At 48.1% G+C, this 23,664-nt stretch overlaps 1 protein-coding gene across 4 annotated transcripts in view; it reads right to left on the bottom strand.

The window, feature by feature from the left end:
• BIRC6 (baculoviral IAP repeat containing 6) overlaps positions 1-23,664 on the bottom strand; it is a 2,208,279-nt gene that overhangs the window by 878,105 nt on the left and 1,306,510 nt on the right. For all 4 annotated transcript variants that reach the window (XM_078648748.1, XM_078648749.1, XM_078648751.1 and 1 more), the window contains one exon: positions 3,969-4,102. In XM_078648748.1, the coding sequence (XP_078504874.1) occupies positions 3,969-4,102 (134 nt within the window). The remainder of the gene's footprint in view (positions 1-3,968; positions 4,103-23,664) is intronic.

The raw sequence follows: 23,664 nt of genomic DNA, 5'->3' as shown, positions 1-23,664 counted from the left end.
TTTTAAACTTGCGGCGGGTGCAGCTTGAAGCTGCACCCGCCGCAATGTTAAAGATAGAGGATGTGACTGCCACCCTGGCGGTCACATACTAATCTGCTCGGAGGGAACGCCGCAGCCCATGCGGACGTTCCCTCCTCCTCAGGGGCTGCGGACGGACTCAAGTCCGTCCGCGATCCTAATGGTCCCCTAAGTGAGGAGAACATCTTTTTTCCGTACTGTTCATACCTTTTGGATTCCCGATCAAGGGGAGCTGTTGGGAATGTGATCTGGAAATTGGAGGCCTGGATAACCAGGCTCTCGGTGGTGGGGTGGGTGGACAGGAAACAAGGGTCGCCTGGGGCCGGGCGGTAGCACCTGGCCACGTTCCTATCTACAGGGGGACCTGTAGCGGGCCTGGACCAAGTGCCCAACAGAACGTCAGTTAAGGCCTCATTGAACGGCAGTAGAGGCTCCGAAGAGTTTGCCTGCGGTTTGAGGACCTCAGTGAGGAGGTTGGTCCTCACGACCGCGAACGGAGCTCAAGAGACAAGGCCTTGGCTGCCCTCTTCAACACCACCCTGTAGGCGGCCCCCTCCTCCGTAGCCACGGTAGGAGGGGAGACAAATCCAGTGTCGGACGAAGTGTCCAAACCACTGGCTTCCCCTAGTTCACCTGCCCAGTCCTGGAAAGACTGGCACTCCTGTGCCAGAGGGTCCTCAGACCCCTCCCAATCCGCCTCGTCCTCCATCTCCAGGTACTCAGGTTCAAATGATGGGGCCGGATCATAGAAGTATTGCTCTTCTCTCGGCTCCGAATGCGGCGGCGATCGACGCCGGAACCGGATCGAGGGGGGGATTGGGGACGACGACGTCCGGGGACGGCGTCGGGGGCGACACCCTAGGAGTCAACGCCGGCGGAGGGGTCGTTAGGTCGACCAGGATCCGGCGGGGCCTTGCGGCGTCGGGGGCGACACCCTAGGAGTCAACGCCGGCGGAGGGGTCGTTAGGTCGACCAGGATCCGGCGGGGCCTTGCGGCGGCGGGACCGAAGTCGCCGATGGCGCCGAAGCACCCGACGGCGCCGGGCTGAAGCACCCGGCCCGCTTGGGCTCCCAGTCGGGACCGCGGGGCCCGAAGGCACTACGGAACCCAACGGAGGAGTGAGTCACCCGAACCCCCGGCCGCGTCGCACGAGCTTCGGGGGGAGTCAGAAGAGCGGTGTCGCTTCTTCGACTTCTTGTGCCTCTTACCTGAGGACTTGGAGCCCTACGAGTGGTGTCGACTTGCCGAGCTGTGATGACTCCGGTCCTGCGACCGGTCCCTCGACCTCCTCCTGGACCAGGACCTCGAGCGGCGCGGGGCCGATTGCCAGAGTTCGAGGCGCTTACGGGACCGCTCCCGCCTAGCTTTCGACGTCAAGGCCCGACTTGTCATCGTGGTCGGCCCCTAAGCAATACAGGCACCGGCGATGGGGGTTGGTAACCGACATAAGTCGGTTGCAGTCGGCACAGGGTTTGAACCCGGGCATCCCTACCGGCATCGATGGAGTCGTTCGACTCGAAAAACAGATCAAAAAGGATCAAAAAAGTTTAGTAAAAAAATGACTAAAGGGTACCACTTTTTCCAGATCGGCGCTTGCTGGCACGGAAAAAAGAAGAACTGACATCAGCACGCGAGGGCGGTGTCTAAGTACTCCGGCGGCGTCATATCGGCACCAACGACGGACACGGAGCCGCAGACGACGCCTAGCGACGCGCAGGGGTACTGCTGCGCAAAAGTTTCCGGATCCAGACGGACACCTGGTGATATTCTAAGGTAAGGAATCTAATACTAACCTGTTTCTTTCAGAAACCAAACGTGGCACTGGTGACTTCGGAACTGGCGTCGTAGGAGGATCCAAAGGAACAGAGTTTGAAGTCGGTTGAGGTTCCAGATGGCACCAGAGATGAACCATTCAAAGGGGCCCGACCCGCTGGAAAATGCAGCAGTGTCGGCAGCCTCAGAACCGGTGGAGGCCAGCTTCCTTGAGTTACCGGCATAAAGGGCATGAACACTGCCTACGGAAAATGAGGGAGAAACCCTCCAAGAGAGTATGCAAGTGGACTCATGGTGCCGGCAGGCGAACCAGATGGATTTGTAGCCTTTGCGAAAATGCTAAACATAGCATTTTAAAAAATGAGACAGATCCAATTCTAAGAGTTGAAAATGCAGGATATGATAAATCCGGAACAAAGGGTTGCGGAGATAGAGTTTTTGGCACCAGAAGAGGAGTTGCAGACCACGCTGCCGGAGGAGTAACATTCCTCAGAGCTGGAGGGGTAACAGCACTCAGTGCCGGAGACAACCCAGGAGAAGGTGTTTGAGATATTTCATCTTTGCTATGACACCTAGGACTTGGAGACACCGACTTCGGAGTCGCATCCTTTGAAAAGTGACACCACGCACATGGCGCCGCTTCTTCTAATGCTTGTTAGAGGACCCCGAAGTATGAGGCTTCATCGATGTCAACCAGGTCTGAGATCTCATGCGACCCCTCTTCAGTCTCTTGGCTTGGGTTATGAATAACTTGGCCTCCCTCACCTTCAGATTCATCTGCACAAACAGAATATCCGACATTGTGATCCTTAGACAAACACCACAAACAATATTCATGCGGCTCCGTGATGGGCATCTGGCCCCTGCATTCCCTGCATGGCTTGAATCCTGTCTTTCTATGAGCAGTAATATTCAAAGGAAACAAAGTTACAGTATCATAGAAAACTCCCAGTAAAAGAGAGCCTGGGGAAAAACGTTCTGCGTCAACAGTGAAGAAGAAAGGGAACTGACATCAGCACAATGAGGTCCTCATATGGCTCAGACGACGTCACGCAGAGTTGCGTGCGGAACCGTTCCATTGTGACGTCCTTGCCAATGTAGGAGAAAAGTTCTGTGGAATGCTGCTCATGGGGTAATCTAAAAGGTGAGGAATCCTAAGGCAGATGTATCCATCAGAACTGACTAGGTTCGGGCAGAAATGAACTGGTTGGGCATCTATTTCTGCCAGAGTCCACTACATCCCTTAGAATGCCTGTCCCACATTTATAAACCCCAGGGAATGGAGTACGAGGTTTGTAGGGGTACCTCTGCTTGTACAGGGGTCTCTACACACTTGGAACAATACACCCTGCAATTGGACTGAAGGGCCTACCTTAGGGCTGACTTATAGGCTTAACATGCAGTGACCGGGCTATAAGTGAAACCTTGTATCAAAAGTGAAAGGTGCAAGCACCATTTCATGCAGACTGCAATGGCAGCTCTACAGACACATTTTGCATGGGCTCCCATGGGTAGCATAATACATGCTGCAGCCCATGGAAGACCCTGGTGTACCAATGCGTTGGGTACCTCAGTACCATATACTAAGGACTTATTCCAACTGGGGGTGTACTAAGTACTTACCATGCAATTTAGTGGAGAGAGCACTGCCACTGGGGCCCTGGTTAGCAGGATCCCAGTGAACTACAGTCAAAACACACTGACACCAGGAAAAAAAGTGTGGGTATCTATGGTAGTAAGGTCCAACTTTCCTACAACCACAACCAGCAGCTATTTGACTACATGCAACTATCAATTTCTGAAAGTATTTTAGGCCTTATTCATACACAAGTAAAAATAAATTATTAAAGCAAAACTAAGTAGAGAAGTCTGTGCTGTTCCTCTGGAATACCTACTCAAGGGTTCATAAAAGGCCTCAGACTGGCATGTGCACCATTGATGTTGTTATTTGGCACTTACAAACTGCACTACCAGCCATTAATATGAGATTGTGTAATTAGGGATGAAGGCCCATTCTGTAGTCTGGGCTAACACTACAGAAAATGGAAATATAAAATCTGAAGTGAGTGAAAGGCAAACAATATTTACATGCAAAGGGCCTAATAGAATGAGATTAAATCAATAACAACTAGGGATTAAACAATGCACAAAGATGAATATCCCATTATCTTTTTACCTGTGGACTGTGCTGATGTGTTCCATGAGGATTAGTCCCTGAAAGGAATTTTACCAGTACATGAACGAGGTTAGGATCAACCACCAACAGCTGGGCAGTACTCTCCTGAGATGTACTGGCACTGCTTGATCCAGCTTAAAAAGAAGAAATTAAAAATTAGAGACAATTAAACATTTTGTAAAAAAATGTCACCAACAATTAGCAGTGTGAATTTTACTTTCCCTGGAAATCAGCTTGTGCTACATTACAGTATCAAAACTCCTGCCAATTGGTTATAGAAAAGCTAATCACGTGACCAATTACCATACAGTTAATAGTGAAAAGATTTTCTGTATCAAATCTGGGCCACTTGAACACATCAATCAATCAAGCATTTGTAAAGTGCAGCAAATCACCCATCTGTGAAGGTCTCCAGGAGCCGGAGCTGTCGGCTGCTGCGTGGAGGTATGATCATTCAAACAACAAGGTCTTTAATTCCATTCTAAGTTGCTGGAACAACGGAGCGGTCCTGAAGAGCAGTGAGAGGTTGTTTCAAGCCTTGGCTGCTAGGTGAGAAAAGGAGCGTCCTACGCTGCTGACTCAGCGGATCTGTGGGGTTCTATGAGGGAGGCTGATCAAAGGTTTCTGGTCGGTAGGTGGAAGATCAGGCGTTTGTTGGTATATGCTGGTCCTTCACTATGCAAGGCCTTGTAGGCGTGGGTCCGCATCATGAGCTGGCATCTCTTCTGAATAGGGAGCCAGTATAGTTTCTTGAGATGAGGTGTGATGTGGATCCTTCTAGGGAGGTAGAGTAGGAGGCTTGCTGCTGAGTTATGTATTGTCTGGAGCCTTTTCAGAAAGCATGCAGTGAATCCTACGTGGACTGTGTTCCCATGGTCCAGTCTGCTCGCGATGAGAGCCTGCGTGACAGTCCTGGTGTTGACCAGGAGCTACCTGAAGATCTTGTGGAGCATGCAAAGGGTGTGGAAGCAGGCAGATGAGACGGTGTTGATTTATTTCTTCATGAATATCTTGCTATCCAGAATGATGATGTGGTTGCATGTGTGGTTGAAGGGGGGGCGGGATTTAGAGGGAGCTGAAATATATTCAGAAGGGACATAGGCTGCTTCACCAGTGACCCAGCTTTAGCGTCTCACTAGGTCGATCAGATTTAGTTACATTTTTAGTTCTCAGAATCACCTGCAGGACAAGACCGCAACACCGCCGCCCTGCTGGACAACCTCGCAAACATCGGACTCAAGCAACTGGTCAACACCCCCACCCACTACGCCGGCCACACGCTTGATCCCGTCTTCTCATCCAGCAAGCACATAACCTTCAGCCACTCCACCGTACTTCACTGGACCGACCACAGCTGCGTCCACTTCAGCTTCAGAAGAACCACGACCCACCACCACCCGCAACAGGTTCCTCGCAGGAACTGGAGCAAGATCACGGCCGAGCAGCTCACCACCTCCCTCAGCCAGAACCCACCCGCCAGCACAACAAACCCCAACGAAGCAGCACGCAACCTCACGCAGTGGCTGACCGCCTGCGCCGACGACCTCGCGCCACTAAAGAACCCGCCCAGCAGACCCAGAAGCAAGGAAGCCTCCTGGTTCACCGACGAACTCAAGGACTCCAAGAAGAACTGCCGCACCCTCGAGAAAGCCTGGCTCCTCGACCAGACCACAGACAACATGACCGCCCTCAAAGACGCCACCCGCAAGCACCACCAGCTCATCCGCACCACCAAGAAGAAATCTCTGAAGGAACGACTGGACAACAACGCCCATGACAGCAAGGAACTCTTCAGCATCGTCAAGGAGTTCTCCAACCCCAGCACCGGCAACAACGACATCACTCCTTCACAAGATCTCTGCGACTCTCTCGCCTCGTACTTCCACCGCAAGATCGCCGACATCCACAACAGCTTCGGCGCACCCTCCACGCACCCGACCGTCGAACCAAGGCCCCCACCGCCACCGTCAGCACCTGGACCACGGTGACCACCGAAGACACAGCCCGCACGATGAACACCATCCACTCCGGATCTCCGACCGACCCCTGCCCCCACCACGTTTTTAACAAGGCCGACTCCATCATCGCAACCCAACACCGGGACGTCATCAACTCCTCCTTCAACACCGCCACCTTCCCGGAGAGCTGGAAGCACGCCGAACTCAACACCCTACTGAAGAAACCAACAGCGGACCCCACCGACCTCAAGAACTTCCGCCCCATCTCGCTCCTCCCTTTTCCTGCCAAAGTCATCGAGAAGACCGTCAACAGACAGCTTGCAGCCTTCCTCATGAAGAACGGATCCCTCGACCCTTCGCAGTCCGGTTTCCGAGCCAACCACAGCACCGAGACCGCCCTCATCGCAGCCACCGACGACATACGAGCCCTGCTCGACAACGGGGAAACAGCGGCCCTCATCCTCCTGGACCTCTCTGCAGCGTTCGACACTGTCTGCCACCGCACCCTAGTTCAACGCCTCAGCAACATCGGTGTCCAGGAAAAGGCACTGGAGTGGATCATCTCTTTCCTCGCCGGAAGAACACAAAGAGTCCGCCTCCCCCCGTTCCGATCCGAGGCCACCGTAGTCATCTGCGGTGTACCGCAAGGATCATCGCTCAGCCCAACCCTCTTCAACATCTACATGAGCCCCCTCGCAGCCATCGCACGCCAACACAACCTCAACATCATCTCCTACGCCGACGACACCCAGCTGATCCTCTCCCTCACCAATGACCCCGCCACCACCAGAACAAGCCTACACGATGAAAGACGTCGCCGAGTGGATGAAGAACAGCCGCTTGAGTCTGAACTCAGACAAGACGGAAGTCCTCATCCTGGGACCATCGCCCTCCGCCTGGGACGACTCCTGGTGGCCTCCCGCCCTGGGCACCGCTCCCAAGCCAACAGACCACGCAGGCAACCTGGGCTTCATCCTGGACTCCTCCCTCTCAATGACCAGACAAGTCAACGCCGTCTCCTCGTCGTGCTTCAACACCCTGCGCATGCTCCGAAAGATCTTCCGCTGGATCCCGACCGAAACCAGGAAGAAGGTAACCCAGGCACTCGTCACCAGCCGACTGGACTACGGGAACACGCTCTACGCGGGAACCACAGCCAAACTACAGAAAAGACTCCAGCGCATACAAAACGCCTCCGCCCGACTCATCTTGGACATCCCCCGACGCAGCCACATCTCCGGCCACCCGAGGGACCTGCACTGGCTCCCCGTCAGCAAAAGGATCACGTTCAGGCTCCTTACCCACGCACACAAGTCTCTCCACGACCTGGGCCCCAAGTACCTCAACGACCGCCTGACCTTCTACACACCCACCCGCCAGCTACGCTCTACAAGCCTCGCCCTCGCCGCCGTACCACGCATCCGAAGAGCCACCGCCGGAGGAAGATCCTTCTCCTACCTGGCAGCCAAGACATAGAACTCCCTCCCCATCCACCTCCGGCTGACAGGACCATCTCGCCTTCAGGAAACAACTCAAGACCTGGCTGTTCGAGCAGTAGCGGACACCCTCTCCAAGCGCCTTGAGACCCTTCCGGGTGAGTAGCGCGCTATACAAATGCTATGATTGATTGATTGATTGACTAGAAGCTGTACTTCTGCTGCTTTTAAAGCATTCCAACACAGAGCTTGATATAGCACACATCCTTTTGTGCTATACCTGTAATCCACTGCCTGGGGCCTAGGTAATCCACCCCTCTAGCAGGGTTCAGTAGTCCCCAGGTGAGGGTACAGTGGCATGAGCCCTGTACTCCTATGGTGTCGGAGTCCATTCTTATACATTGTAAGGGTATGTCACGACATACCTGACGCACAAGTTACTTACCTTCGGTAACGATATATCTGTAAGAAACAGTAGTTAGTGTTAGATTCCTTACCTTAGAATATCCCCAGGCATCAGGCAGGATCTGGAACGTTTTCGTCAGCAGTACCCTTGTTCGTCGGTAGGCGTCATCTGCGACTCCGCGTCCGTCGGCGTGTTCGCCGGGATGTCGTCGTCGGAGTACTTAGACGCCGACCTCGCGCGCTGACGTCAGTTCTGTACATAGCTTTCCATGCCAGGAACGCAGAGCCATGCAAGAAACCAACACTGGTGCCATGAAACTAGGGCCCTCAAAGCGAGATACCTTAACCCTAGATATCGGTTAAAAGAACGGGGAGGATCGGTGGGGAGGTAAGGAATATGACACTAACTACTGTTTCTTACAGATATATCGTCACCGAAGGCAAGTAACTCGTGCATCTGAAAGAAACAGGTTAGTGTTTGATTCCTTACCTTAGAATAGATACCTGAGCAATACCAACCCCGGAGGTGGGTCTGCGAACCAAGATCACACCAGAAAGTCCTGGAGAACGGAACGGCCGAAAAAGCCATCTCTCCGACCTTGGCTGTCCAGGCAGTAGTGCCTAGCAAACGTGTGCAGCGAGGCCCACATCGCTGCCTGACAGATGTCCTGCAAGGGGACTCCGTGACCCAGGTCAGTAGTAGCCGCCGTGGCCGAGTGGGATGGGCGCGTAGCCCCACAGGAGGCTCCTTTTTCGCCAAGGAGTAGCAAACCTTGATGCACAAAACGACCCATCGAGAGATGGTCCGCTTGTGCACCGCCCTTCCCTTCTTAGCGCCCACGTAACCAACAAAGAGCTGGTCGTCCACCCGGAACTGGCGTGGGCGGTCCAGATAGAATGAGAGCGCACGTTTTGGGTCCAGACGGTGGAGCCTCTCTTCCTCTTTCGAGGGATGCGAAGGCGGAAAGAAGGTGGACAAGGTGATGGACTGCCTGATATGAAAGGCTGTGACCACCTTGGGCAGGAAAGAAGGACGAGTCCTCAGAACAACCTTGTATAACCACTCCGTCACCAGCACAGCCCACCCGAGGGGCGTGACGGAGCGGTTCCGTCACAAGCGTGGAAGGGGTTAATAAAGGTTTTTTTCCCCAATAAATAATAAGTGAGTGTATACGTCTTCTTTTTCTAACACTTGTCTGCAGTTTATTGTAAAAACCGTCTGTTTATAGGAGTGTATGAGGGAAAACATTTGTAATTTTGCAGTGCACCTACCAAATATAAACCAACAGCCGATTACATAAATGAAACCTGCGAAATTCCACAACTGCAAGGGTTCTATGCGTGTATCACGCTAAAACACCATAAGCACTGCCCATGTGATTACAGTACCAATAACAAAGTTACTTCACTCTTGTTTTGATTATCGTTCTTCCTTTATTCATATTTCATACTTGATGTTGTAATCACATCGACTTTTCATTCAATAAATTAATTTTCAATTTGTACAAATCACCAACGTCCATTTTCACAAATCATGATTGACTTATTTTTTTTGCCCAATGCATTTCGGCGTGCCACGCCTTCATCAGGGGATTTGTCTACAAAATAAATATACATATTGTTTACTACAAGGGGAAGCCCACTTTCCATACCCCCACCACTCATGCTAAATGTTTCTGTGAGACATCATGTGCCTTAATTTTTATATAAGACAAAACTCTGTGTTATGTAGGCGTTAATCTAAGCCCAAGGTAAAACCTCCTTGAGTGACATATTTATGAATCGATTTCTTTAACTACGAACTCCAGTTGCTACGTTTAAATCACTTTGACTTTGGAACAGTCTAGCGTATAATCCCTCATCAAAAATATGCTCAGCGTGCTTGTCACTGCTTGTAAAATGTTAGTGCTTAACGCGCTTACCGTGTTCATAACTACCTTGGTTGCGACCTCTAGTTGTTATGTTTAAATCTTCTGAACTGTGGGACAGTCTAGCATGTAATCGCTCATCATAAATACACTCAGCGTTCTTATCGCTGCTTGTAGAATATTAATATTAGACGCGCTTACCAAATAACTATCTTACTTCCTCATGAGCGCTCTGCAGTTACTTAAAACACTCTCTGTTAACACGTATCGGTGGTTCACGCTCACCTTACTGACGGTCGGTGGTTTGCTCTCATCTAATGTCTTTCGTGTTGTGGGTGTCCCGGTCAACGTTGGCGTGCGGTTAGCACTGCTCAATCGATGGTCGTTTGTCGAGCTCACGCAGCTGAGCTTGCTTATTTTACGCGCAAGCGTGGTTCTACTATCTACTTTCTGGGGAAGGGTGGTGTGCATTCAATCCTGTTCCTAAAAACTTTATTGATCATGCATTAAATTACAACCTTAACGTACAACATTAAGTTTGCGAAAGGGGTGTAATATTCACAGGTGATAGGCCGATGATCATAATAGAGGTTTTTATCTTTGTTAGAATAACGCATTTCATTGTCAGTTAAAATGTAACATACTGTGAATGAGTGTGGTTAGTGAAGTGCCTTGCGAGATCATGATCAGTAGGGTTGCTTAGCAGGTAACAATCACATTTGTAACAAGAACTCCGAGAGTTTTTTACAAATAACATGAAAATTCCACTCTCTTGTTTAGCCCATGCGGTTTTTGTGAGTTCAGAAAATATATCCAATGATTTTCTTGTTTGAGAAGGTTTTTTCTGTTATCAGGTCCTTCCTTCCTTCCTTCCTTCCTTCCTCTGTACCACTTCCAGTATGCATGCTCCCAGTTGGCTGATATGATGTTTGGCCTCAATGAAATGTGTAGTTATGGTGGATTTCATCATTTTAGTTCTAATTTTGCTCTTGTGCTCATTGAGTCTGGTTTTCAGTTTCTGTTTGTCCCACGTAGACTGAACCACATGGGCATTTTAACATATAAATGATGTTAATGGTATCGCATGTGGCATTTACTTTCAAACCAATTTTGTGACCCTTCATCGGGTGTGTGATGTGGTTGCCCTTGATGATATCATGGCAATTACTACATTTCAAACACGGTAGTGTTCCCTTATATGTTTCTGTCGATTGTTTATCCACTGGTTGTTTCAAAATTTCACCAAGGTTCTTTGATCTTGTATATGCGACTAGAGGTTCCTGAGCAAATATCTCTTTGAAATCTGGTTCCACTTTTAATAATTCCCAGTGTTTTTGTATGATCTTTTTGTACTGATTGCTTATATTGGAATATTTACTGACGCATGTAATACGATTGTCTATTCTTCGTGGGGTTGGTTTGAGTAATTCCTCTCTAGTTTTGTTGTTGCTTCTGTGCACTGCCTGTTGTATTGTGTGGTCTGGGTATCCTCTGCTCTTGAACCGCTGTATCATTCTTTGTGTCTGTTCTTCCTGTTGTGCTGGTTCCGAGACCACTTGTTTAACCCTTAGCAGTTGCGAATAAGGTAGGTGCTGTTTCAATGATGGAGGGTGATAACTTTCATACCTTAGTATGTTGTTTCTATCAGTGGGTTTTCGGTACAGATTTGTTGCGAATCCCTTTGGTTTTCTTGTTATCTCCACATCCAAAAAATGAATCAAGTTTTCTTGAATTTTCCAAGTGAATTGGATTCTCTCATCAACCGAGTTCAACAGTTCAATTTGGTTTTGCAATGTCTCCTTTGAACCTTTCCATAGTACGAATATGTCATCTATAAACCGGACATATAATTCTGTGTTGGTCCTCCACTCTGTTTAGTCATATATATTTTTCTCCTCAAATGCAGTCATATATAAATTTGCGTACGTTGGGGCTGCGCAATTTCCCATCGACGTTCCGCTTTTTTGTAAATACCATTTTCCATTGTATGAGAAATAACTATGCATCAGCGTAAATTCCATTAATTCCATCAAGAATACTTGTAGGTCCTCTGTGTATTCACTCTGCAGCAATGCTTTTTCTACTGCTTCTAGGCCTTGGCGGTGTGGAATGGAAGTGTATAACACTTTTAAAATCAATGGTGGCTAACATTATTGTTTGTCCTGCCGTGATTTTTATTGACATGAGTCTGTTGAGAAAGTCTGTAGTATCCTTTATATATGATTTAGTGGTGGTTACGTATGGTTGTAAATACTTGTCTAAGAATTTGCGTACAGGTTCATGTACGCTCCTTTTGGTAGAAACGATGGGTCGACATGGTGGTCTATGAAGATCTTTATGTACCTTAGGTACCATGTAAAAGCTTGGGCTGACTGGATTTTCTTGTGTTAAGTATTTTCTCACTTTCTCATTGATGGTTCCTTTATCAATGGCATTTTGTAAAATTTGTTGTAAGGTCTTTTTCCACAACAATTTTATTTGTAGGATGGGGCAAGAAATACGTGTGGCTCCCCACATTCAGGAGAACACCACCAATCATCATGTTACAGGTATAACATAGGACTAAGCGTCCGGCTAAATAGTCAAGAGAAAGCAATAATAAGTGGAATACAACTATGCCCTCCCCTACCCCACGTACCCCAACTACCCAACCCTCCCACCTCAACCCCTGTGCCCCCCCCACCCCCCTTGCACGTGCGTACAGATAGCTTCAGCGTCCAATCATGATGCGATACTCGTGGCGTAATGCAAGGACCTGCAAATAACATGCGACTAAAGATCTTCCTCCAGTTCTGCTGGTGGATCTAGCATCAACCCCCTATACTCAGCCCATCTCTTCCATATCTTGAAATGCTTGCGGGGACAGCCACGTGCTTCAAAAATCGGTCGTTCCAGGCCCATACGTTGTAAGGTCTTTTTGATCTCGTTGATGTGGTTAAAGTCCAATTGCATATAAATATTCTCATCATCCAAATGTGTTATAACTTGAGTTTCGTAATATTCTTTATTCAAGATTACTAGGGCACCCCCTTGTCTGCTTTTTGACATATGACTCGATCATTCTGTGCTATTGAAGTTAAAACTCCATATTCCTTCGCTGTCCTGTTCACCTGCTTGTTCTTTTTCCGGGTATTCAGTTTGGCTATGTCCTGTCTGCATAGTTGTTCAAATAGATCTATGGTTTTGTGGCTTATGGGTGCCATATATGTCTTAGGTGACCTTAATCCTTTAAGCGGATCTTCTTCCTCTTTTCGTACTTCTGTTATGATGTTGTCAAAAAAATGCCTTAGTCTAATTTTTCTTGTCAATTTAAAGAGACTTACTTCTAATTCCAATGTGTTAGTGTGGGCAGTTGGAACATACGACATTCCTTTCTGTAGAGTTTTTAACTGTGAAGTATTGAAATGCCAGTCAGATATATTAAGAACTAAATTCTCGTCTTCCATTTCTATGTGGGTGTTTTCTTGGTCTTGTCTTTTTTGGCTGAGACATTTCTCGTTTGAGGTGGCTCCTTTTCTATTTTTTTTCCCTTGTACCCTCCGGGGTCTTCCCTTTCTTCGTGGCCTCTCTCTAAAATAGGCCCAGTGGATGATGTGCCAGCGATTTCACGTGTGTTTATTGCCTTGGTTGGATGAGTTTTATCCGTGGATGTTCCATCACTGTCAGTTGATGATGTATCTGTTTGTGATGTGTATGTTTTAGTTTGTCTCCTTCTTGCATATACATCCGCCCAGGTGTAAACCTCTTCTAATTTGTAATCCAGAGTATCTCTACTGTATTTCCTAATTTTTCTCTCATTGACTTCTTGTGTGTGTTATAATTATTGTTTATCTATATCATCCAGAATTTTTGACATTTCTTCCGGAGAGACCAATGGGTTTTACCTTGGACTTAGATTAACGCTTACATAACACGGAGTTTCATCTTATATAAAAATTAAGGCACATGATATGTCTCAGAAACATTTAGCATGAGTGGTGGGGGTATGGAAAGTGGGCTTCCCCTTGTAGTAAACAATATGTATATTTATTTTGTTGACAAATCCCCTGATGAAGGCGTGGCACGCCGAAATGCATTGGGCAAAAAAACTAACAGTCAATCATGATTTGTGAAAATGGACATTGGTGATTTGTACAAATTGAAAATTAATTTATTGAATGAAAAGTCGATGTGAGTACAACATCAAGTATGAAATATGAAAAAATAAAGGAAGAACGATAATCAAAACAAGAGTGAAGTAACTTTATTATTTGGAGCTAAGCTGACTAATACAGCAAATATCTAGTGCCCAGGGAGACACACCTATATTCCAGAGGCCTGCGACCTACAGCTTCGTTTGAATAAACACTCCAAGTGGGGAGTGATTCCCAGGAGCACAGTTGAAACATTCGAACACGGAATTAAGCCAAGGGTGCACGACTTATACTGAAAGTCTTTACAGTACCAATAAGGCACTGCCTAGGACCACCACGGCTTCAGGGACTATCGAGGAGCACCCTGCATATTTAAGTAAAGCCTCAGAGGGTGGCAATCCCAGGACTTCAGTTGGCCTTGAAGGCCCCCGAACAATTAGTAAACAATACCCGGTAAGGTGGCGATCCCCTAGGCTGCGAAACGTCTCTGTGCCCTTCCGCGCCTAATTTACATGCGACATTAACATCCCCAGTCCTACAGAGACCGTGCAATATAATATGATTAGCCACGGAACATTACCCACCAGGAGCCTCATTTAAATCAACGAGTGAGACCCCGCTTTTTTTTCTCTCCAGTTTTACCATCCGGATCCGCTCTATTAAAGCGATATGAGGTTTTCCTCCCCTCGCTTCAACTAGTCAAACAAGAATTTGCTATCACAGAGTGAAAGCCATGCATCTGCCCTCTAATAGCACACATTAATGTCCCGCGAATGCACACCCCGGGACATTGTATGAGCTGCACCTGGGAGGTCGCACTCCCTAGGACCACGATGCATTGGTTAGTATAAACGCATACTAACGCACAAGTTACTACTTGTGTAACGATATATCTGTAAGAGACATTAGTTAGTGATAGATACCTTACCTTCGAATATCCCCAGGCGTCAGACTGGATCCGGAAACTTTTGCGTAGCAGTACCCTTGCGCGTCGGTAGGCGTCGTCAGCAGCTCCGCGTCCGTCGTCGGGATGAGGTCGCCGGAGTACTTAGACGCCGCCCTCGCGCGCTGACATCAGTTCTTATGCACAGCTTTTCCGCGCCAGAAACGCAGAGCCATGATAAAAACCAACACTGGTGCCATGAAACTAGGGCCCTGAAAGGGGATGACCTTAACCCTAGATATCGGATCGCAGAACGGGGAGGATGGGTGGGGCGGTAAGGAATCTAATACTAACTACTGTTTCTTACAGATATATCGTTACCAAAGGTAAGTTTCTCGTGCATCTGAAAGAAACAGGTTAGTATTAGATTCCTTACCTTAGAATAGATACCCCAGCAATACCAACCCCGGTGGTGGGTCTGCGAACCAATGATCACACCAGAAAGTCCTGGAGGACGGAACGGCCAAAGAAGCCATCCCTCCGGACTTGGCTGTCCAGGCAGTAGTGTCTTGCGAACGTGTGCAGCGAGGCCCACGTAGCTGCCTGACTGATGTCCTGCAAGGGGACTCCCCGACCCAGGGCAGTAGTAGCCGCCGTGGCCCGAGTGGAATGGACCCTCAGCCCAACAGGAGGCTCCTTCTTAACCAAAGAGTAGCATGCCTTGATGCACAACACGACCCACCGAGAGATGGTCCATTTGTGCACCGCCAGCCCCTTCTTAGCGCCCACGTAACCAACAAAGAGTTGGTCATTCACCCGGAACTGGTGTGTGCGATCCAGATAGTATGACAGCGCACGTTTTGAGTCCAGACGGTGGAGCCGCTCTTCCTCTTTAGAGGGATGCGGAGGCGGAAAGAAGGTGGGCAAGGTGATGGACTGCCCGATGTGGAAGGCTGTGACTACCTTGCACAGGAAAGAGGGTCTTGTCCGCAACACAACCTTGTCCGGATGGACAGAAAGGAAAGGAGGTTTAGAGCAAAGAGCCTGGAGCTCACTCAGTCTCCTGGCAGAGGTGATGGCAACCAAGAAAGCAGTCTTAAGCGTAAGAAGACGGAGAGGACAGTTATGAAGCGGCTCAAAAGGAGCGCACATCAGGAACCGGGTTCATGTCCCACTGGGGCATCACGAAAGGAACGGGGGGAATATATGAGTGATGCCATTCAAGAATCTGTTAACAATCGTGGACTTGAACAAAGAAGGCTGATCAGGTAACCTCAAGAAGGCGGAAAGGGCAGAAAGGTAGCCCTTGATAGTGCCCAGAGCAGAGTCCTGCTGGGCAAGAGAAAGAAGGAAGAGGAGAACCTCAGAAAGGGGGGCAGAGAGTGGATCCACAGCCTTTGCTGTGCACCATGCCACAAATCGGTTCCACCTGCAGGCGTACACCTTTTTCGTGGAGGGACGCCTGGCTGCCAGAATCACATTACAAACTTCAGGAGGCAAGTCAAATGGCCTGAACTGCCACCACTCAATCTCCACACATGTAGGTGGAGACTGGACAGGTTCGGGTGGAGGACCGTCCCCTGCTGCTGCGACAGAAGGTCCTCCTGAAGAAGCAGACAAATCGGGGGATCGACAGACATGCTGAGTAGCTCGGGATACCAGTATCTTCGTGCCCAGTCCGGAGCCACAAGGATGACTTGGACCTGGTCTCGCCTGATCTTCTTCAGCACTCCGGGCAGAATTGGTATAGGTGGAAAAGCGTACAACAGACTGCAGCTCCATTCGCGACGAAAAGCGTCGCCGAGCGAGTGCCGCCTTGGAAATTCCAACGCGCAGAACTGATGACATTGCGCGTTCTCTTCTGTGGCGAATAGATCTAACCAAAGCTATCCCCACTGCTGAAAGAGGCCTTGCGACACGTCCGAGTTCAGACGCCATTCGTGATCCATCATGCACCGACGGCTGAGTTCATCCGCCCTGGCGTTCAGGGAACCTGCCAGGTGTTGAACCACCAGGGTCACGCCCTGATGTTCCAGCCACTGCCAGAGGCGCAGAGCCTCCTGGCATAGGGTCCACGAACCCACCCAGCCCTGTTTGTTGCAGTACCACATGACGGTGGTGTTGTCCGTGAACATCTGGACTACACTCCCCCGGACAGAGGGGAGGAATGCCTTCAGTGCTAGACGAATCGCCCGCAGCTCCAAAAGGTTGTTATGGAGCTGGGACTCCGCCGGAGACCAGAGGCCTCTGATCTCCGCCTCTCCCATGTGGCCTCCCCAGCCCTGGATGGACGCGTCCGTCACAACTACGTGCTCCGGATGGGGTAGGGAGAGGGATCTGCCGCTGACCCAATCGCGGTCCGTGAGCCACCACTGCAACTGACTTGCAGTGCCCTCCGAGATCAAGTCATGGACGGACAAGTTGCCCTGATGCTGGGCCCACTGAAACTTCAGAGCCCGCATACGCCACCTGGCGTGATGCACCAGAAGGATGCAGGAGGCCATCAGCCCCAGAAGCCGCAGCGTCAACCTGACCGAGACTCAGGATAAAGGCTGAAAGATCGGAATCAGAGCCTGAATATCCCGAGCCCGCTGTTCGGGAGGATAAAACCGAAACTGCGCCGAGTCTAGAACCGCTCCGATGAAGAGGAGCTTCTGAGAGGGACACAGGTGCGACTTCGGCACATTGATGGAGAACCCCAGCAGGTGCAGGAGGTCGGCCGTAGTCTGGAGGTGGCTGACGACTGTCTGGGGCGAGCCCGCCTTCAACAACCAGTCGTCGAGGTAGGGGAAAACTGAAACCCCTAACTTGCGCATATAAGCTGCGACCACGGCCATCACTTTCGTGAACACCCGTGGGGCGCTGGTAAGGCCGAAGGGGAGCACGGTAAACTGAAAGTGCTCGTGGCCTACCATGAACCGCCGGTGGGCCGGCAGGACCGGGATGTGGAAATAAGCGTCCTGCAAGTTCAACGCTACCATCCAGTCTCCTGGATCCAGGGCAGCTTAGACCTGAGCCAGTGTCAGCATCTTGAACCTCTCCTTCCGGAGGAAGCCGTTGACGTTCCGCAGGTCCAAGATAGGGCGTAGGCCCCCTTTGCCCTTCTTGGGAACAGAAAGTAGTGGGAGTAACAACCACACCCTACTTCTGGCGCAGAAACGCGCTCGATGGCCCCCTTGGCAAAGAGGGCCGCAACTTCCTCTAGCAGAAGATTCAAGTGATCCCCCGACACGCGGTGGTACTGCGGTGGCATGGCTGGAGGGGTCGCCTCGAAGGGGAGGGAGTAGCCCCTTCGGACGATTTGCAGCAGCCACCTGTCCGATGTGATGTCGCGCCAGTGTAGGAGGTGATGGCGAACCCTGCCCCCCACTGGCGTCATGTGGGCCTGAAAGCTCGGACTAGGAGGGCCTTGAGGCAGATGCTGCGGGGGTGGATGTGGACTGGCCGCGCCGTTGTCCCCGGGCACTGTCACGACGGTTACCACGTGCACCACCGCGCTGGATGTTAGTCTGCGGCCCGTGGCTGGCAGGACGTGTGGGGGCGCCCCTTCCTTGGCCACGAAAGGGGCGTGAGGCAGCAGATTGCTGGCGCGGGCCGACAGGCCCAAGGACTTGGCCGTAGCCCTGGATTCCTTAAAGCGCTCAAGCGCACCGTCTGCCTTGTCGCCAAAGAGGCGACGGCCATCAAACGTCATGTCAATAAGGGTGTTTTGGACATCAGCCGAAAAGTTGGTGGACCTCAGCCAGGCGTGGCGACGAATCGCCACCATCGTTGCCATCGCTCTACCTAGCGAGTCCGTGGTGTCCAGTCCACATCTGATGGAGTACCGTGCCGCATCTCGACCCTCCGCAAGGGCTTGGGCGAGTTTAGTCCAGGCTTCCTCCGGACATTGTGGCAGCCCATCTGCGACCGTGTCCCATAGAGAGTGGGTATAACGGCCCAAGAGGCACGCGGTGTTGACTGACCGCAATCCCAAACTCAGGGAGGAGAACATCTTTTTGCCATATTGCTCGTACCACTTGGATTCCCGATCGGGGGAAGCAGTCGGGAATGCGGTCTGGGAGTTAGAGGCCTGGATGACCAAGCTCTCGGGTGTGGGTGGGTGGACAGGAAGCACGGGTCGCCCGGAGCCGGGCAGTGGCGTCTGGCCACGTTTCTATCTACTGGAGGACATGTAGCGGGCCTGGACCAGGTGCCCAGAAGAACGTCAGACAAGGCCTCATTAAACGGCAACAGAGGCTCCGAAGAGCTTGCTTGCGGTTTAAGGACCTCAATGAGGAGATTAGTCCTCACGGCCGCGACGGGGAGCTCAAGGGATAAGGCCTTGGCTGCCTGCGTCAACACCACACTATAGGCTGCCCCCTCCTCCGTAGCCACGGTAGGAGGGGAGACAAAGCCATTGTCTGGCAAGGTGTCCAGACCACTGGCGTCCCCTAGCTCACCTTCCCAGTCCTGATAAGGCTATGTTGTGTTTTAACTCGAGCCAATGCTTAGCCAAATTACTTTTCACATTTTGATTTCTGATAGTACTCTTGTGCTCTGATATACAAATTTTTAGTTTCCTCTCTGTTTTTCCCACATATAATTTCCCACATAGGCATTTTATGTAATAAATAAGATTGCTGGAATTGCAATCTGAGTCATGATGTAAAAAAATGTTTTTTCCAGTGTGAGGATGGTGTAATGTTGCCCCAACTATTACATTGTGGCAATGTACACAATTGCCGCATCTTTTCATTCCTTTATAGACTTTCCCTAGTTGTTGCACAGGCGAACTTGACAATATCTCCTTCAGATTTTTAGATCGTGTAAACGCGAAGATAGGCTTTTGGATAAATATCCCCTGAAAGTCTGGTTCATTTTGCAATAATTCCCAATGGCGTGTGACAAAAATGTTGCTAATTTTGTTTATGTCTAAATGAAAAGTGTAAAGAGTTGTTATTGGTGATGAAACCAACCAAATTCAAGGATTAAGTTCATTTGAAGTAATTAAGTGTTAGTTTTGTGTATGTGCATTAAATCATTTTGTTGAAATGATGATTGTTGGATTAAAAACTTAGTGAATTAAGTATTTTTTTTTTAAATAATTGAATTAAAACAGTATAATACACCAGCAACAGTGCACAAAGGTCGAGTGTGACAGACTCGAGATAGGTAGTTTTCAGAAAAGGCACGGTTTGAGGACAAACGTGCTACCTCTGTAGCACGCTTCAATTAAAATTGAGAAATTAACATTTGAGTAGGTTTAGAAGGGAGTGCTTCTCTGATTCGTTTAAACTTTCACCTAAACAGAAGTACGGCTCAGATGTTGTAACTAAACTGCTTATGATCCCTATTCAACATAATCCAATGTTATATAAAGTGTAAATAAAGTGCAGTACTGGACATTCAAGGCCAATACAATGGACATGTAAAACAAGTAAAACACAGTTCTCAGATCATAGAGGGTTAAGCATAAAAAAATCTTCTAAAATCTTAACTAGACCAGGAATTGAGGAATGGAACTGGAAATTGGAGGATATGATTAGGGCCACGACTGTAACTCATAAGTAGACATGGAGCTCAGCATCAAGGTTATGTCCCCATGCTCCCTCACTGCCTAGAAGAATGATCATCCATGATTCACATTGGCGTAATTCCAGTTCCCTCTTACCTCTTCGCAGGTGGGCTTGAATATGTTTTATGCCATAATATTGAAAAGATGTCAAATTTCCTTGCTGCACTTCCCAAAAATGTTTTGGCATGGGGTATGTTCGATCCCGATGCTTGATGGCCCTGTTATGCTGCAAAAACTTAAGTCTTAGCCTATTACCTGTGCTGCCCACGTTTTGAATATCACAACCACATTCCAGTACATGGACTACAAACTCTGTTTCACAGATAATCAATGATATATATATATATATATATATACACACATATATATACCCACACCACAATTTCTGCTTGGTGTCGGTATGATTTTGAATTAGTTTGCTGGGTTCCTGCTAATCAGGACTCCAGCATCTGTGCTCTCCCTTCCCTAAATTGGTTCTGGTAATAGTTGTTGGCTATTGGTAATTTTTATCAACTAGGCAATGGTATTGAAAATATGTATAAAATCTAGTCATGTCCAATAATAATAATCACATAGGAGTATAAATGCTTGTAGTAATCGAATGTGAGGATCACTCCTTCCATGTTAATTCTCTAGACTTACTGCAACACTTGCCACTTGAATGCATAAACATGTATCTAGGTTGATACGTCTTTATACAGGTAATGTCTCTAAAATGGTGGCGCTAATCCAATGTTGACCATTAATACTATGTCGACAACACATAAGAAACTGGGCAATTTTCAAATTTTTATGCATTTTGATTTTGAATTTTTTTTATCTAATGTGGAATACTATATTATGTACAACCAAATATGATTATGTGAACACTACATAATTTATTATTGGGACGTGAATTATATTCCTTAATAAAAGGCAATAACTTTGTAAGTAATCTATACACTCCAATATGGCCGCTATTGTAACATTACCATTGATATCGGTATGAGAAAACAGTCCTATGTCCATGTTTTTGTTTACATATGCACAAACATTTTGTTGACTCAGCGTGTGGTCAAAGCAATTCTTTGCCAAAACGCGTAACTGAGGAATAAGTTCCAAATTTACATCTGCAGAGGACTTCGAATGTGCGCTTTATTGAATAATTTAAGCAAAGTCACATCCGGCTGTGGTTCCCCCCGCACCGCGTGACAACGGGCTCGGCCTCAAGAGGAACATTCTCTCTTCAAGATATATATATATATATATATATTCCTCAAAAGCTTCTGGGCCTTTGAAAACACACATATATATATATATATATATATATATATATATATATATATATATATATATAATATATGAAAACCATAGGTTTCACACCAGTTATAGTTAGGTTGAAATTTTACTCGCATAAAACCATTGAAATTCCCACGTTATAGTTAGTTGGACTCACTATAACTTGCGCGTGCAATGCACTGCTGATGACGTCACATATTACATCACTCATTACATGGTCAGTGACAGGCTACATCTGGCTGATATTTGGGCTACATTTGGGCTCTTTTGTCTGTGGTGGCCATCTTGGGAGACTGCATATCGGAATTTTTTTAATGAAATATAAGAGGATTTGAAAAGTCACTCAAAAAGTGCCCTAATTTTTCTTTCTTCAGCACTAATCATAATTTCTATGGCAAAATGAACCCCCTCATTTTGTTCCTTTGCAAATTAAATGTTTTAAGTGTTAACACTTTATTCCAATCAAGAGGACTTCAGGTGTGCCATACTTTTGTCATAAGTAAGACTGTTAGCGCTCTAGTTGTTCTTTAGAACACTCTGGGACATTCTGTCATTGGGCTATAGTTGGGCTACATCTGGCTGATATTTGGGCTACATTTGTTTTTTTTTGTCTCTGGTGGCCATCTTCGGGCTACATTGGGCTCTAACATATATATAGCCCAATGTAGCCCAATATATATTTTTTCAAAGTTAATTTTCGTAAAAACCACTGGAGCATATATCTTGAGACATAGCAAAGGCACATCGGGGTACCAGTCCCTACAATTTTGCCAAGTTTGGTGGAAATCCATTCAGCCGTTCGGGCTAAAAGTGAGTCCAACCGCCCTATGGAAATTAACATGGGGAAAACACGTTTTGGGACCCCCCTTTTATCTCGGCCCCCGCTTGACGGATCCCCCCGGAACATTTCAGGGAAGGAGCGGAGCGCAGCGAGGCAAAGTTAAGGAAAATTACAGGCAGATCCCTCATTCGGCGCCAAAGTTATTCCCAATAGAATGTTGCGGATTTCCTATGGAAAACTATCCTAACTATAACTACCTACTGGCGACCGCCAGTAGGTTATATATATATATATATATATATATATATATATATATATATATATATATATACGCACACTTGCTGGAAAGTTTTGGGGTGACTCATCAAGCAAGGGGCTGAGAAAAAGGGAGGTGTCCGAAAAACCTGTTTTCCTCTATAAAATTTCCCATAGGGATTTTCGACACGGCTGCAGCCCAAACTGCTTAGCGGAATTGCAACGAATGGGGCAGAATGATCATGGCCCAGAAAGAGTGCTTTTGCAATTTGCTGCAAATCTGTTCAGTAGTTTTGGAGATATTAAAGAAATAAGATGTTGGTATATCTAGAGACGTGGATTTACCGCGTGTGAGAAGTTGGCCTGGTATATGATGTTCACTATTCTAGTGAGCACCTTGCACCAGTCCAAACAACCCTCATGGTGATGGTTGTAAAGTCAACCTTAATGACCAGCTATCCTAGTGGTAGCATGGACAAAAGCAGTCTTAGGCTAAACTCAAGAGGGCATGTGAAGCCAGCTGTTTTACCATATGCAAACCCTTTAATACCAAATGAAAGGACACCACACAGGTTATATATTCAAAATATATATGTATTTATTTCTAAATAGATCCCCTTAACTCTTTATGAGCACAGGAGCACAAGCGTATAACAAGTAACTTAATATAACATACAAAAGTTGCACAAATATGGATAGGTCCTGGTGGCCCGTTAAACAATATACTAAAATAGTGGTATAAGTACCATGTCACGAACAATGGTAAGGCCTAGGGCCTTGGGAATCGCTGGGGCTACACTGGACTAACAGCAGATAGGAAGCAGGAGCCCACAGGATGCGGGTGCAGTGTCTAAATGCACACGCGTGCACCAATAGAAGTCAATGGGTGCGGAAAGTTAGAAAGTTGCAGATTTGGCAGTCTTCCGACTGGACTAGAACGTAACCACTTAAAACTAGGACACTAGGGATGTAAATCTCTACAGGAGCACCGCAGTACTCGCGTTACCTCACCCACAGGAAGCGGGTGCATAGGTGTCAAAGTGTGTCAGGTTTCGTCGTGGAGTTCTATGGAGCCTTGGAGAAAAGATGCTGCAGGCGACCAGGAGAGAAGAGTCCGGTTGGAACCAAGGGTGGATCAAAGA

The sequence above is a fragment of the Lissotriton helveticus genome, chromosome 6 (assembly GCF_964261635.1).
Source record: "Lissotriton helveticus chromosome 6, aLisHel1.1, whole genome shotgun sequence".
NCBI lineage: Eukaryota > Metazoa > Chordata > Amphibia > Caudata > Salamandridae > Lissotriton > Lissotriton helveticus.
Note: the sequence above shows the minus strand (reverse complement) of the source record. Positions and strands in the feature narration are given on the sequence as shown.